We start from the raw sequence: 17,515 nt of genomic DNA, 5'->3' as shown, positions 1-17,515 counted from the left end.
TTCTCTTCTAGGGTTCCTGGTGAAAAATGTGGTACCCCCTTCTAAACGACTTAAAAGGGGTTTATATAGTGTCTTGAGTCCTCGGAAACGCCTAGGACTTGCAGGAATAATGATGTGAGTGACTTGGGCTTTCATATGGGCTTCTGAGGCTTGGAATTGAGCTCCCCGCGATCTAAAATTTCGCACGCCCGGTGGATGATGTTCTGACCGCGGGTGAGCTTTTGATTGTGATGATTCGCCTTCAGTGTATCGACCATATCTGAAGATCTAACCGTTGGATTGCTCTGATTCCACTTGAATTGGAAAGCTGGTTGTCTCCTCTATCTTGTGTCAAAGGTAGGGGATGATCAGACGGTGAAAAGGCCTCCATTTGTTACAAAACTTCCGACGGTTTGAATTTATCCAAAGTTATGCTTTTTGCTCCCAAGTGCATTCCTTTTGTCAAAATATCCTGAAACCTCTTTTGAGATTCTAAAACATAGAAATAATTTAAAAACCTTTAAAATTGAGTGAAAACACCTGCATAAGATATTGAAAGTGATCTATAAAAGTGGTCAAAATCAGGTGTTATCAGTAATCAGCAAGGTAACAGAAGCTACAGTGGGAACAATCAGAGGAGCACCTTCAACAGTAATCAGGACTTCTCTAGTTACACGCCTAAGGACAATACCATTAGCTTTATTCCAACAACGTTTTTCCAGAAACTACAGCACTTCTTCAGCTCAACCTCAAACTCCTGACAATGAGGTGAAGTCTATGCTGGAACAGATTCTGGAAGGACAGCAGAAGTTCACCGTGGACTTCAATGGAAAAATTGATGCTCTCTACCTTGATTTGAATGGAAAAATCGAGGCTTTGAACACCCATATGAAGCAGCTCGATATGCAGGTTGCTCAAACTGCAAGTTCTGTTAAAAGGCAAGAGGGTTTTCTTCCTGGAAAGACTGGCACCAATCTGAGGCACCACTGCAGTGCCATCACGCTGAGCCCAAAAAGACGTCTCCTGCTGCTGAGGTCGTGGATTTGGAAGATCCTGAAGAAGTTCCTGAAGTTGCAGAGCCGGTGTCGAGCGACACCACAACTAGTGTCGCGCGTCACCAATCGCAGAGCAAAGCTGATATTGCTCCAAGTCCGAAATCTGCTGAGGAAAGGTTTACAAACTTAAGGTTCCTTACTCAAGGAGCCCTAGGAAGTCCAAGCAAGAGCTAGATGATGCACGGTGCAAGGCTTTGATGGAAAAGCTTGTGATTGAGATACCTTTGGTTGATGCTGTGAAAATCACTCATGTTACCAGGCGTTATGTGAAGCGAATGGTGACCAATAATATTACCCATGAACAGGGAGTGATGATGATTTCTGAGCAAGTCAGCGCTGTGATTCAGAACAGGATTCCAGAGAAGTTGTCTGATCCAGGAAGCTTTGTCTTGGATTGCTCCATCTTCACGGAGAGATTCAAGATATCGCTGTGTAATCTGGGTTCAAGCGTCAATCTCATGCCGTATTCAGTCGCTGTCAATCTCGGCATGACTGACTTCAAGCCAACAAGGATCTCTCTTATCCTAGCTGACCGCTCGACAAGGACACCTGAAGGAGTGCTGGAAGATGTTCTAATCAAGGTTGGAGATTGCATGATACCAACCGATTTCGTTGTCTTGGAGTATGGAGAGGAACCTAAGGATCCTCTTATCCTTGGGAGACCTTTTCTAGCGACTGCAGGTGCCATCATCGATGTGAGAAGGGCAGAATTGCATTGAATGTTGAAGACTTGGTCATGAACTTCGACATGGACAAGCTGATGAAGAAGACCACCATCGATGGTCAGACCTTCTACGTCGACACACTCACAGGCTTCGCAGAGGAGATGTTCCAGGAGATGCACCCTGCAGACCCACTGGAGAGAGCTCTGATCTCGTCTGCATTTGAAGCGGAGCACCTGGACGAAATTACAGCATCATATGTCAAGATGCTGGACGCAAGCGAGCAGGTGATGCAATTAGTGGCTCAAGAGGAACCGATAGAAATTCCTGCAAAAGCCAAAAAGCTCAGCGATTGGAGTGAAGAAAACGCTCCTAAGCTTGAACTCAAACAACTTCCTGCAGGGCTAAGGTACGCATTCTTGGGACCTAATTCCACTTATCCTGTTATTGTTAATGCTTCCTTGAACAATGCAGAGCTCACTTTACTGCTAAGCAATCTGCGCAAGTTTCGCAAAGCTCTTGGCTATTCTCTTGATGATATTTCAGGTATCTCTCCGAACATGTGCATGCATCAGATTCACCTGGAGGATGAGACGAAGTCATCGATTGAGCATCAGAGGAGGCTAAACCCGAATTTGCAGGAAGTGGTGAAAAAAGAGATCATGAAGCTGCTGCAAGCTGGGATCATCTACCCGATTTTAGACAGTGCTTGGGTGAGTCCAGTGCACGTGGTTCCTAAGAAAGGAGGAGTCACAATTGTGAAGAATGAGAGGAATGAGCTGATTCTGACGCGAACAGTGACTGGACACAGGATGTGTATCGATTACCGGAAGCTAAACGCAACAACCAGGAAAGATCACTTCCCTCTGCCTTTCATCGATCAGATGTTGGAGAGATTGGAAAATCATCCATACTACTGCTTCCTCGACGGGTACTCAGGATTTTTCCAGATCCCCATTCATCCAGATGATCAGGAGAAGACCACCTTTACATGTCTATACGGCACTTTTGCATATCGCAGAATGCCTTTTGGACTTTGTAATGCTCCTGCGACTTTTCAACGATGTATGATGTCCATCTTCACTGACATGATTGAGGATTTCATGGAGGTCTTTATGGATGATTTCTCAGTTTACAGATCATCTTTTGAAGACTGTCTGGACAATCTCTGCAACGTTTTAGCTCGATGTGAAGAGAAGCACTTGGTCCTTAATTGAGAAAAGTGCCACTTTATGGTCAGAGATGGGATTGTTCTTGGGCACATAGTTTCAGAAACTGGGATTGAGGTAGATCGTGCGAAGATCGACGTGATGACAAACTTGCAACCACCAGACTCTGCGAAATCAGTAAAGAGTTTCTTGGGACATGCTGGGTTTTATCGCATATTCATCAAGGATTTCAGCAAGATCGCACGACCACTTACTGCCCTGCTGTGCAAGGATGTCAAGTTTGAGTTCAGAGATGAGTGTCTTGCTGCTTTCGAACAGATCAAACAGGCGTTGATTAGCGCGCCTATTGTGCAGCCCCCTGACTGGCATTTGCCTTTTGAGGTAATGTGTGATGCCAGGGATTTTGCAGTAGGAGCTGTTCTGGGACAGAAGAAGGACAAGAAACTTCATGCAGTGTACTATGCCAGTCGAACCCTGGATGATGCTCAGAGGAACTACGCAACCACAGAGAATGAGTTGTTGGTTGTGGTCTTTGCATTCGAAAAATTTTGTCCCTACCTTGTGGGATCGAATGTGATTATACATACAGATCATTCTTCACTCAAATACTTGATGCAGAAGAAGGATGTGAAGCCAAGGTTACTGCGATGGGTTCTACTTCTCCAGGAATTCGACATTGAGGTCAAGGACAAGAAGGGAGTAGAGAATGGAGTTGCAGATCATCTCTCACGCATCAGGGTTGAAGAGGACGTACCCATAGATGATTTTCTGGCAGAGGAGAATGTATACTATGTGGAAACTGGGTTTCAGAGCAGATCTGACGAATAATTGCAGGCTTTTCGAGTTGGAGAAACGTTAGTGTCGCGCGACACCTTGGGCAGCAGAACACAGAGACTTCTAAAATTCGAAGCAGATTTTCTGAGATCAGTTCAGCTGCTGTATCTGCCACCCAACGTCCATGGTATGCAGATATTGCCAATTATCTTGCTGCAGAGACCGAGCCTGAGAACTTTAAGGGCTATGCGAAGAAGAAGTTCCTGAGAGAGCTAAGGAGATATCATTGGGACGAGCCATATTTGTACAAGCACTGTTCTGATGGGATTTACAGAAGATGCATTGCAGAGTCAGAAGTTCCAGAGGTGCTTTTTCATTGTCATGGCTCTGAATATGTTGGACACTTTGCGACCTTTAAAACAGTGTCTAAAGTTCTTCAAGCAGGCTTTTGGTGGCCTACAATGTTTTGTGACGCGCATGCCTTTATCTCGCAGTGTGATGCTTGTCAAAGGAGAGGGAAGATCAGCAAGCGACATGAGACGCCACAGAATTTCATCCTTGAGGTTGATGATAACACCGGATTTTGACCATTTTTATGGATCACTTTAATATCTTTTACAGGTGTTTTTACTCCATTTTCAAAGGTTTTCAAAGGATTTCTATGTTTCCGGATTTTAAAAGACTTTTCAGGTAATTTGGGATAAAGAGGCACAAAATGGAACAAAAAGACTCTTTTGGATAAATGCAGACCGTCAGAACTCTCATGGAGAGACGAAGAACTTCTCACCGTCTGATCACCCTCAAAATTGTACAACTTATAGAAGAATCAACCAGCTTTCAAATGCACTTGGTTTGGAGACATTCCAACGATTGGATTTCAAGATATTCCATTAGCCCCGAAGCCACTCGAAGACGGCCAGCAAAGCACGCGACCGCGGCCAACAACCTATTTCCCACGGTCAGAAGCTTCCTGACTGCGGCCAACCACTCAATCCCCGCGGTCACGTCACTCCCGACCGCGGCCATCAATCTCCGAACTAAAGCCCATATATCTGAAGCCCAAAGTCATTCTCAGCCTCAATTCCGAAACCCTAGAGACCATGGAGTATTGGAGACTATAAATACATGTCATTTAGGTCGTTTTTAGACACAACCCTTCATACTTTACAGAAACCCTTTTTCTTTAACCGTTTTAATGAGATTTTTGTAGAAGATTGTTCAAGTCCGAGTTCTTCAATAGAGAAGCTTTCTTTATCTCTTTTCTTTACTGTTTTTCATTACTTTTATTAAAATCGATGATGATGTCAACCTCAGCCATGTCTGAGTAGATCCCGAGTTGGGCTTAGGGTTCCCGAAAGGGGCTCCCATAAACGATTAAGACATCTAGGTTTATAGATCTGGGATTTCGACCTGTTCCCTGTTTATTCTTGTTCTTATTGCATGTATGCTTGATTGATCACCTAGTATCTGATCTAGATAGTTAGTGTTGCAAAAGTTTTCATTAAGTATCAGCCCTAGAATGAAACAGCCGATTTTTTCGTAGGAGTGGAAACCTACCTGCGGCGAGATCGTGAGTATTGACGAGTCTTGTGCAGCTCTTGCGTTCTCTCCCTTCCAGGACCAGAGTGGAAACCTACTGGTCAGGGTTGCGAGAAACAGTTGGTTATGATCACGACAGTGACGTAGTCATACCGCCGTACTCTAGCTCTAGAACCCCTATATATCGATATCCGTCAATCCCAATCTATCTACCCTAGTGTTAAAACCGATTATGATCCCTTAGAGTTCCCAAAAGCTCAGTGTTTTTTTAGCCATAGTTTATAATTCCATCGATTTTTATTTGCTTACTTAAACCTGCATTTCAATTCTCTTAGTTCGATATTTTACTTGCTTTACTAGTCTTTCATTCGATATTTTACTTGCTTTATTAGCCTTTCATTCGATTTAGATTTATTTGCTTTCTCTTGTTTTAGTTTAATTCGTGACAAACAACCAACCTTTAAAAACCAATCAAGTCTAGACCTAAAGTTAAAAACCGTAGAAGAATACCAGGCACACAAATCTCTGTGGATTCGATCCCTAAATACTACAACTGATTAGCTGTGCACTTGCGGTTTTCATTTGTTTAAGGGTAAAACTTGTTCCCTCACACAGTTGACACGACATCAAGTTTTTGGCGCCGTTGCCGGGGATTTGTTTCGCTACCTTTTGTTATTTTTCTTGTTTTAACTTCTGTTCTAGACACCTGATCTCTAGTTCTTTCTTAAAGTTTTGCTGAATTATCTTTCCCTTCTTTTGTTTTTCTCTGAATTGCATGAATACCAGGTGCAGACCTGTAGAAAACATTCCAATTCTAGACGAGATAGACAGACACGAAAGAGAACTTCGAAAACTTAGACGAACGCAAGGAATGGCCAACGACGACCAGCCTGGAGATCCTATTAATCGAAATTTAAATATGGACCAAGACGGGTCCGAACATGTAGAAAATGAAGAGAATGATCACAGAGGAGGTGATCATGCTCGACAAGATGGAGAGGAGGATGAGGTTCCTCCAAGAAACCACCAGAACCGTGAGAGAGAAGAACCTGAAGACCTTGAAGCACCCATCAATGCAGCCGATGGTGACCAACAAGGAATGCAGCTGAATGGACGCGTTAACCGCCCTGTACAGCCAGCAAATCAACACCGAAGACAAGCCAGAAACCATCGCATAGCTGATTTTGATGCACCTACTCAAAACTTTCAGAACCGATCTGCAATTCAAGTTCCATTTCCGAACCGGACTGAGTTTGAAGTCAAGCCTCAAATCATCTCTTTGGTGAAGCAAAACCAATTCCATGGAGTTCCTTCTGAACACCCAATGGACCATATCGAGCTCTTTGAAGAAATTTGCAGCATGATGAGAACAAACCAAGTTCCACCAGACTATTTAAAGTGTAAGTTGTTCCCTTTTTCATTAGCAGATAAAGCTCACCGATGGTTGAAATCTTTGCCTGCAGGATCGATTACTAATTGGGAAGAATGTAGAACTGCTTTCCTGAACCACTTCTACACTAAGTCAAGGTCGAATCAGTTGGGAAAAAAGATCTCAAACTTTCAACAAGGGCCAACTGAATCTTTCTATGAAGCCTGGGAGCGTTTTAAGGAGTATGAACGTGATTGCCCTCACCATGGATTTCATGGATCAAGCCTGCTGAGCACATTTTACCGAGGTTTGCAAGCAAAATACAAACTTTCACTTGATATAGCTAGCAATGGAGATTTTGGACAAAAGACGATAGCCCAAGGAAGAGCCCTCATCGAAAATTTGGCTCAAGCCAATAGCAATGATTGTCCTGAATACGATCGATCGATGAAGCAAGCCGGAATAGACAACAAGGAGATAACCGAGTTGAAGAATATGATGAGCCAGCTTCTGAAGAGCAACAATCGCCCAATCCATGCTTGTGAGACCAACAATGGCGCAGAAGATGAAGGACCTAGTGATATCGATCACATTAATCAAGCCTGTCAAGAAGAAGATGTGAACTACGTAGAAGCACTGGTGCCATATCAAAATCGTTCCAAAAACAACTTCCGGAACGAAAATTTCAACAATCTCTCTTACCGCAATCCAAATGTGGAGAATCCTCAAGATCAGTACTACCCACCTCAGCAAAAATCCTTCCAAAACAAGTTTCAAGGTGGAAACTTCGGAGGATACCATATCAACCGCGACAACCATATAACTACCAAGGTACGGGTTTTAACAATCAATTTGTACAACAGCAGGGAGTCACGACGAACCAGCTAGCTTCACAAATCGGTAGACTTGAACAGTCTATCCAACAGCTCGTTATGACAAATGAAAAAGCATCTAAAGACGTGAACGTGAAAGTTGACTGCATGTACAATGATTTGAACGGTAAGTTTGAATCTTTATCTTCGCACATCAAAAAGCTAGACGTGCAAGTCGCCCAAACAGCCGACTCTATAAAGAGGCAAAGTGGAGTTCTTCCAGGAAGAGTCGAAGATAACCCTAAGAAGTTTTGCAACGCCATAACCACATTGCCCGAAGAAGAGGCCGGAACCGATGGAAAGAAAGAAAAAACCTCAATCTTTGTACCACTGTACAAAGATATCGATTCCAAGCAGCCACCGTTTAAGGTACCTGAACGATCACCGTTTCAAAGGCTTACAAAAGCCGATGATCCGGGACATTTTGTTTTCCAATGTTTCATTTCAGGAATCAAGTTTACAGACTGCCTGTGCGATTCCGGAGCCAATGTCAACATCATGTCGAAGACATTTGCCGAAAAATTGGGCATAAAAACCTTAAGGACATCGACGGTTAAGGTTATTTTTTGGGATTCATCTCAAAAAGATACTGAAGGGGCGATTCATGATCTACAAGTTCTAGTGGGAGACAAAATCGTTCCAGCAGATTTTCAAGTCCTGGAAATGGATAAAGACAAGGAGAGGCCACTCATTTTCGGGAGGCCATTCCTAGCTACAGTAGGAGCAGTAATCGATCACGCAAACCGGCATGCTGTTTTCCTAAATGTGGATCGCAGAAGGTACTACCCGACCATCTTAGACGATTTTCTAAGCAAAGGAAACAGGCCAAAAGAGAAAGAGAAGGAGAAGCCGAAAGCTTTTGCAAAGATCAAGATCATCATTCCACCAGATGCAACAGAAACTAGTGAGGACCAAATCCAGGAGCTGATCAAAAACACAAAAAGGGTTTTAAACAATGTTAAAGTCCGGAAGAAGAGTAAAGGTAAGAAGACGGCTCCTCAAGGAGAAGAAGTAAAACCTCCAGTAACCAGAAGTGATAAGGGCACATCAAGTGGAGTGCCATTCAAATCAGCCTGATTCCTCATGCTTACGTCGAGCTAAACGACTTAAAACAAAAGCGCTTAATGGGAGGCAACCTATTTAGGTACTCTTTCTTTTAGTTTTCTTTTCCTTTTTACAATTTATGCTTTCTTTTTCTATTTAGTTTCAGGTATTTTATAAAACAAAAACACAAAAAAAAAAATCAGAAAATTAGAAAAACCAAGATGAAAAGGGTAGGTTTTTAGCTGCTCGGTCCAGCAAAGACTAGAAAGATGGACGAAGGCCGCATGAGGAAGAGCCGCGGTCGCGACCGACTGACCCACGGCCAAGGGAGCATCGACCGCGGCACCGTGAACGTGACCACGGCCGAGCCCTCAATCACCGCGGTCACGCATCTCCTGACCGCGACCGTTGGTCGTTGAGATGGAAACTCGGATTTCTGCCGTTTTTCAAAAGTTTCCCGGTATTGCCTGGTGATTCCCGGTGTTGCCTGGTGTTTTCCCGGTGTTACCTGGTGTTTTCCCGGTGTTACCTGGTGTTCTCCCGGTGTTGCCTGGTGATTCCCGGTGTTACATGGTGATTCCTGGTGATTCTCGAAATATTCCCGGTAAAACCCGTAAAGATCCTCCGTAAGTTTTAAACTAACCTAATGTGCAAACAAAAAAGGTAAGTTCCCGTAAACTTAAATATTTCCAGAAATTTTCCGTTTTTGCCACAAAAACGCTTTTTAAAGAAAAGAAACAAACTTTTTGGATCAAAACTCCTTCTTCTCTTCTCTTCCAAAAGACTTGGAGATTTAGGAGAAAGAACTCATTTTTCAATTCTTAAGCTTTTTAAGAGATTCTTGGCTCAAACCTCACATTTTTTTCAAAGGTGATTTCAATTCTGCCATCAAATCTCTCTTTCCAGCAAGAAAAATGGAACAAACCAGATCCCGAAGAAGCCGTCGCACTGGTGACAGCTCTGAGGACATTCCCGACGATGTTACTCTAGGAGAGTACATGCTGAACCAAGCCAGACTGAGAAGGAGAAACTATGTGATCAGATTGCTCCAGCACTCAAGAGAAACACGAGCAGCTCCTGAGCCACCACAGATTCGATACATTGGGAGGGAGAGAAACCCGAGAGTGGACTATGCAAGACGTTTCAAGAAGCTGAACATCAAACCCACGCCTTGCATAGATTATCATACACTCAAGATGCTTGGAATCAGAGAGGATGTGATCTGGTACATCGATGCACTTAAGCTGAGACCCTACATGGAGCTGAACATTCCGACTTATCCTGAGCTAGTCCGTGAGTTCTTAGCAACTATCACACTCCACCACACGAAGAGGAGGAACCCCAGAGCATCAGATGGCATCTTGTCATTCTCTATCCGCGAACAGCCTTACTCTCTCACCATTTCTGAGGTTTGTGAAGCTCTTAAGCTTCCATACACTGATGGCATTTACCTTGAAGATGAACCTGATCTTAACCTGTGGAGAGAGATGGGTCATGGAGTCTATGATAGCGGGAGATCGAAGTCAGCCCTTCTTACTCATCCAGCAGTGAGAGTTGTGCACAAACTCTTAGCACACACGATCTTCTCTAGAGCCAACATGGGAGGTGTTTTGAAGACTGAGCTCATTACACTTCAGATTCCGTTTATGGACGACCCACGACTTGCTTGCTTTGTCTGGATCATAGCGCAGAATATGGTAAAGGTGAAGCATGATTTACATGGTTGCGAGGACGCTACTCTAGCTTTCGGGAGTGCTATTACAGCGATACTACAGGCTGTAGGATTCGATTTCTCATCTGATGAGCCACTCCCCGATGTCTGGTATGACCTACTTTATCTCTCGTGCCGCTTTCGATCCAGACAGGTTTGGTTACAAGTATTGCACTGGCACCGAGGAGCACCGAGTCAGTTTGCCTTCAGCATCTATACCAAGACTGTGTAACGAAGGACGTCCGAGATGGACTCCGGAACCCGATGATTTTCTGCCATCTGTACCTCGTCTACCATTCACCATTGGCCAATACATAGTGGCCAAGGCGAAGCGTGATGTAGCTGCGGCCCGTGCTCACTTTCAGCCATCTGTTTCGACCGGCCACACCTCATCATCTACATCATCGCACACTCATTCCGATCTGGAGCGCAGAGTTGAGAGACAGGAACGACGCTTTGAGCGCGTTGTCACCTTCCTACAGGAGCAGCATCAGTTCGCAGACGACACATTGGAGGATGAATGATTGATCAGCACTTCACTACCATCACAGTTCTATCATCATTTTCTTTTCTTTTATCTTATTTTATTTCGCTTTTATTCACCATTTTCTCACCAACTTTTTCACACTGGGGAGAGTGTGATTTAAGTCTGGGGGAGGATGTCTATCTGTACTAATCATTTTCCTGCTTTCGCTTTTAAATTTCAAGTAATTTTTAAATTTTAATATGTAACCTATTCGACATTAAGTATTTTTCAGGAATGTTTGACGAAAAACTATGATGATTTAGACCTGCACACTTCTACACTATGCATGATAGCTCATTTGTGGTTAGCACTAGACTAGGCGGTAGCTAGAGTACTTGCACTACGAACTCCCACCAGAGGACTTCTATTCATGGAGATTCTTTCTGACAGGATATACTAGCTCATTTTATTTGGACTTAATATTGATATCTAATTTTCTCATCATTGATTTTAGGCAGGCATCGACATACACATCTACGACATCTTTTACCCTCACTTTTACCACTCTTTGTCGTCCTAGATTACCAGTTTATCTTTCTCTGGTACCATACCCTAAACCCGAAACCCTTTTTTTCAATCCTCATGCATTCTCTCTTTAGTTTATATCAGCAGATATGTGCAAAAACGTCGGAGAGAAGAGGAGCGACGCAGTTTTCAGTCACACACAAAGGAGACTGAATGGAATCGGGAAGGATGAGTATCAGAAACTTCATGAAGCTTTACAAGAGAGATATTGACTAGTAATTTCGTGCTCTCTAAGACTCTATATCTAAAGGTGTTCTTTTTCCTAAAAAAAAAAAATCGTGAAAAGAGAAAGGGAAACAAAAAGCCTAATGAGTCTTAGATTGTCGAAATTTGTGGAGTAATAGTCACTATTCGTTTAAGGAGCTATGGTTTTGAAAGATTTACAAAAATCTAAGTCTGGGGGAGTTAGGAGAGAACCTGAGGAAGAAGACCAGGAATCTATGGTAAGAAGAAAGTGATTGAAAACTGTGGATACCAACAACTTCACTCTCTCTTGCGGTTTTGCATAATATCTTGCATCCTCCAGATCTTCAGGTAACCCGTAAACACTTTAAGCCTTACCCCTAGAATAACCTTTTTAACACCTAGCCTAGATTGCCTTGCCTAGACTTTCTTTGATGAGAACCACCGAAATTTTTAATGAATGTTAAGAGCTAGTTGACTGGAAATTAGATCCTAGTGCATAGATTTTCGCATGACAGATTAACGGACTAGTTATGCCTGTATTGCTAGTGAGAATTTTCTAGGCTATTCCCGATTGATGCATACTGATTGATATTGGTCTAGAAGTTTGGTCTCTGAGATTTTGTTTTGTTCCTGCGTTTTCAAACCTCTCGCCGAGATTTAGCCTTTGTATTGTTTGAGGACAAACAAAAGACTAAGTCTGGGGGAGTTGATAACACCGGATTTTGACCATTTTTATGGATTACTTTAATATCTTTTGCAGGTGTTTTTACTCCATTTTCAAAGGTTTTCAAAGGATTTCTATGTTTCCGGATTTTAAAAGACTTTTCAGATAATTTGGAATAAAGAGGCACAAAATGGAACAAAAAGACTCTTTTGGATAAATGCAGACCGTCAGAACTCTCATGGAGAGACGAAGACCTTCTCACCGTCTGATCACCCTCAAAATTGGAAAACTTATAGAAGAATCAACCAGCTTTCAAATGCACTTGATTTGGAGACATTCCAACGGTTGGATCTCAAGATATTCCATTAGCCCCGGAGCCACTCGAAGACGGCCAGCAAAGCACGCGACCGCGGCCAACAACCTATTTCCCGCGGTCAGAAGCTTCCCGACCGCGGCCAACCACTCAATCCCCGCGGTCACGTCACTCCCGACCGCGGCCATCAAGCTCCGAACTAAAGCCCATATATCTGAAGCCCAAAGTCATTCTCAGCCTCAATTCCGGAACCCTAGAGACCATGGAGTATTGGAGACTATAAATACATGTCATTTAGGTCGTTTTAAGACACAACCCTTCATACTTTACAGAAACCCTTTTTCTTTAGCCGTTTTTATGAGATTTTTGTAGAAGATTGTTCAAGTCCGAGTTCTTCAATAGAGAAGCTTTCTTTATCTCTTTTCTTTACTGTTTTTCATTACTTTTATTAAAACCGATGATGATGTCGATCTCAGCCATGTCTGAGTAGATCCCGAGTTGGGCTTAGGGTTCCCGAAAGGGGCTCTCATAATCGATTAAGACATCTAGGTTTATAAATTTGGGATTTCGACCTGTTCTCTGTTTATTCTTGTTCTTATTGCATGTATGCTTGATTGATCACCTAGTATCTGATCTAGATAGTTAGTGTTGCGAAAGTTTTCATTAAGTATCAGCCCTAGAATGAAACAGGCGATTTTTTCGTAGGAGTGGAAACGTACCTGCGGCGAGATCGTGAGTATTGACGAGTCTTGTGCAGCTCTTGCGTTCTCTCCCTTCCAGGGTCAGAGTGGAAACCTACTGGTCAGGGTTGCGAGAAACAGTTGGTTGTGATCACGACAGTGACGTAGTCATACCACCGTACTCTAGCTCTAGAACCCCTATATATCGATATCCGTCAATCCCAATCTATCTACCCTAGTGTTAAAACCGATTATGATCCCTTAGAGTTCCCAAAAGCTCAGCGTTTTTTTAGCCATAGTTTATAATTCCATCAATTTTTATTTGCTTACTTAAACCTGCATTTCAATTCTCTTAGTTCGATATTTTACTTGCTTTACTAGTCTTTCATTCGATATTTTACTTGCTTTATTAGCCTTTCATTCGATTTCTATACTTGCTTCTAGGATAGATTTATTTGCTTTCTCTTGTTTTAGTTTAGTTCGTGACAAACAACCAACCTTTAAAAACCAATCTAGTCTAGACATAAAGTTAAAAACAGTAGAAAAATACCAGGCACACAAATCTCTGTGGATTCGATCCCTAAATACTACAACTGATTAGCTGTGCACTTGCGGTTTTCATTTGTTTTTTTAAGGGTAAAACTTGTTCCCTCACACAGTTGACACGACATCAGTTGAAGTGTTCGATTGCAGGGGTATCGATTTCATGGGTCCTTTTCCCTCTTCTTATGGGAATAAGTACATCCTGGTTGTTGTTGATTATGTATCTAAGTGGGTCGAAGCCATTGCCAGCCCCACCAATGATTCTTCAATGGTTCTTAAGATGTTCAAGACCATCATCTTCCCTCGATTTGGAGTGCCTCGAATTGTTATAAGTGATGGTGGTTCTCACTTTATTAACAAGGTTTTCAAAACACTCCTAAGAAAACATGGAGTTCATCATCGAGTTGCAACTCCATATCACCCTCAGACGAGTAGACAGGTCAAAGTCTCGAATCGACAGATCAAGGAGATCTGGGAGAAGACAGTGGGTAAAACTCGGAAGGCCTGGACTGCGAAGTTGGACGATGCACTATGGGCGTGTAGGACAGCGTTCAAAACGCCTCTAGGTACCACGCCATTCCACCTGCTCTATGGAAAGCCCTGTCACCTTCCAGTGGAGATCGAACGCAAGGCAGCTTGGGCGATAAAGATGATGAACTTCGACATCAAGTCTGCTGCAGAGAGGAGACTAATACAGCTGAATGAGTTGGACGAAATCATGCACCATGCCTATGAGAATTCGAAGCTGTACAAGGAGAGGACCAAGGCGTATCACGACTCGAAAATCCTCTCCAGGCAATTCGAACCGAATGACCAGGTACTCCTGTATAACTCTCGTTTGCAATTGTTTCCTGGTAAACTGCGTTCTCGATGGTCAGGTCCTTTCATAGTCAAAGAAGTTCGACCCTATGGTGCCATCGTCCTCTTCACACCAGATGGTAGCAGGGAGTTCACCGTAAATGGACAAAGGGTGAAACACTACTGGGCTAAAGCTGCGATTCCATATGGACACATCGTTCCTCTAGATGGTGCACCTCCTGCCCAAATCACCATTAAGTCAAGCTAACGACTTTAAACAAGCGCTTGGTGGAAGGCAATCCACTGGTAAGTCTGTACATAAGTCTTTTGTTTCAGCTAATTTCCATTTTTCGTTTTCGTGTTTTAGGTGAAGCAGAGACTGGTGTCGCGCGACACCACTCAAAGTGTCGCTTGACACTTGTTTCTGTGAAAAAAAAGGAAATCAGGAAACCGAAGTCAAACCAGAAATTTGGATTGGTCTGCTGCAATTTGGTACGAGGAGAACGAGTGTCGCACGACACCATCATCAGTGTCGGTCGACACCATCATCGCAGCCAGGTAAGTCCTCCGTTTTTACTGCGTTTCTTTGGTTCCTTTGTTTTGTTTCGCCAACTTCGGGCTAGATAACAGTGGGGACAGTGTTGTTCAAGTCTGGGGGAGGTAGTCGCTGACACTGTGTTTGTTTTTCTTAAGGGTCAGTCGTGTCAAAACGTTTTTGAGTCAAAACTTTTTGGAGATTATGATGTTTTTCCTATAATTATTGTGCTGACATTTCATCTAAGTGATCACTGCTGTAGATTCAGTCTAGATCCAACTAATGAAAAATCCAAAGGCTGACCAGTTGACTAGAGGCGTCCATGTTTCCAACAAAATCCACTAACCTGAGCTAATTTCTGAACTCTTTCTTTTACCTCATTGATGTGACTGATGTTCATATAGCTTGATTCCTCGTTCATACTTGACAAATGAAAGCCTGTGTGAAATCTAATGTTGGTGTTACTCTCCCTTGTGACGAGCTTAAAAAAAAAGGTGAAGAAGAAGAAAGAAAAGGCGAAAAGATTGAGATGATTTCGCTTAGGAGTGAAGGGCTAGGAAATTTTCCAAGGATCCCATTATTTCACTTCTGAGTAGGAATGATCACACAAAGGAAGGAAACGAGGGGTAGGAAAGTTTCCTATGACCCCACTATTCGCTGAAAACCTTTGATACAAGATAAGGGGACAACTCGGGGACTTGATGGTAAACACCATCAGTACTCGCAGCTTTAACCTTATCGTGTATATGCCATAAAAAAAGATGATGAGTGTGCGAAAATAATAAGTCTGGGGGAGAGAAAAGTACCAAAGTTTGTATGGCTGATTTGTTTGAGTATAGTACGGGAAAGAGTCTAGAAGGTTCTTGGCATCTGAATCATCAGTGAGACCCAGCGATGAGGGTTTATGAACAATGTTGTGGAATTTTGGATTTAATCTGGGAAGCTGTGAAATGTCTGCGGAGAAGTACATGGTGGTTCGATTTGGAATGATGAAGCAGTATTTGAGTTGCAGGGTGATCGGTCAAAGCGATGTTCCAATGAAAGGTTGAGTCTCCGTGTTTTCAAACCTCTTTCTCTTATTTGGTATTCTGTTTGCTTGAGGGCAAGCAAATGCTAAGTCTGGGGGAGTTGATATATCATGGTTTTTAACCATGGTATAGGTCTTATTTATAGAGTCTTTTTAGTGTTTTTTTAGTCTTTTGGAGTCTTTACAGGTCATAGATACGTTTGGAGCTTAACTGGAGATTTTGGAGCACTTGCTTTAGTGTCGCTCGACACCATGGAGAGTGACGCTCGACACTTGTCGCAGAAATAAGGAAAACGTGATTTTGTTTCCTGTTTGAAGAAAGAGTTGGGCCCAGAAGTTTCCAGAGAAGCCCAATACGTGTTTTAGAGATATAAATATGGTTTTTAGTCTCTTCTGAACCTAACCTTAGATTTTCGGAGCAAGACATCTTTGTGTTTTTTCGGCTTTTGCGATTTTGAGAGTTTGGGGAGACAAGTGTGAACTCTGTTCGTTTAGAGAGAAGATTTTGAACCCCTTTGTTTATTTTATTCATCTTCTTATTGCAATCTATTCAATCATGTTGCTTCAATATCCATGTCTGAGTAGTTAGCTTGTTAGGTTTAGGGTTCTCATTAAGGTTTTCTCTGGATGTCTGATTAATTGATTTAGTTAGGGTTCATATCTGTTAGTTCTTCACAATAGGTTATTCTTAAAGCTAATTCTGGACTGATCACCTAAACCTTAGATCTTAGGTTGCTTAATTGACACGGAAGTGTAATTGAATAACTGGAAAGAACCTAGGGTGAGCAAGGTAGCTATTCCCAAAGGAATTTGGGTTTAGATGCTTTGTGAACATATCGAACTTATGCATTAAAGCTGGTTTAAATCTGTATGATTTGCAAAGGAATTTAGAATTCTAGGATTTTAACTTAGATAATTCTCACAACGGAAGTTGGTTAATTATAATTTTGTGTTTCGAGTTCAAGAACCGTGCTTAAACCTGAATCCTGGCTAATCGATTGATCTGCATTCATTGATTTCCTGAGAAACGCCCTAAGCCTAATCTCCATCCATCTGAACTTTACAAACGTTTTTACTGCATTCGTTTATTTTTATTTGCATTGCTATTTGCTTCTCATTATTCTGCTTAGCGTAATTTGAATTCTATTAGGTTTATTGAGTGATTTTTTGTCTCTGTGGTTTGACCCCTGTAATACTACAACTGCACATCTGTGCTCTTGCAGAGTAGCTTAGGGATTAAACTTTGAACATATCAAGTTTAAGATGAGTATGATCGTTGAACTGAAGTACTTCTTGGGACTTTAGATTACTCAGTCAGATGAGGGTGTCTTTATTTCACAAAGTACCTACACTAGGAATATCTTGAAAAGATTTTAGCTGTATCAATGCAAGGAGACTAAGACACCAATGAATACTACTACCAAACTCTCACCGAATGAAGAAGGAGTCAATGTTGATCCAACTCTATACAGAGGAATGATCAGAAGTCTCCTGTATCTCATGGTAAGCAGACCATATCTATGCCTAAGTGTTGGAATCTGTGC

At 42.4% G+C, this 17,515-nt stretch overlaps 1 protein-coding gene and 1 non-coding gene across 2 annotated transcripts; one reads left to right on the top strand and one right to left on the bottom strand.

Moving 5' to 3' along the window:
• Window positions 1–6,713: 6,713 nt before the first annotated feature.
• LOC112085738 lies at window positions 6,714–6,819 on the bottom strand. Its single transcript, XR_002899037.1, has one exon. It is a non-coding gene; the product is annotated as a small nucleolar RNA R71 (small nucleolar RNA).
• A 6,955-nt stretch (window positions 6,820–13,774) lies between these two features.
• LOC112085306 lies at window positions 13,775–14,677 on the top strand. The gene has a single exon (XM_024154510.1). It carries the CDS (start codon window positions 13,775–13,777, stop codon window positions 14,675–14,677), a length of 903 nt encoding a protein of 300 aa, XP_024010278.1.
• Window positions 14,678–17,515: the final 2,838 nt, after the last annotated feature.

Source organism: Eutrema salsugineum, unplaced genomic scaffold (genome assembly GCF_000478725.1).
Source record: "Eutrema salsugineum unplaced genomic scaffold, Eutsalg1_0 scaffold_3, whole genome shotgun sequence".
Classification (NCBI taxonomy): Eukaryota; Viridiplantae; Streptophyta; class Magnoliopsida; order Brassicales; family Brassicaceae; genus Eutrema; species Eutrema salsugineum.
This window is presented reverse-complemented; position numbering and strand designations above follow the sequence as displayed.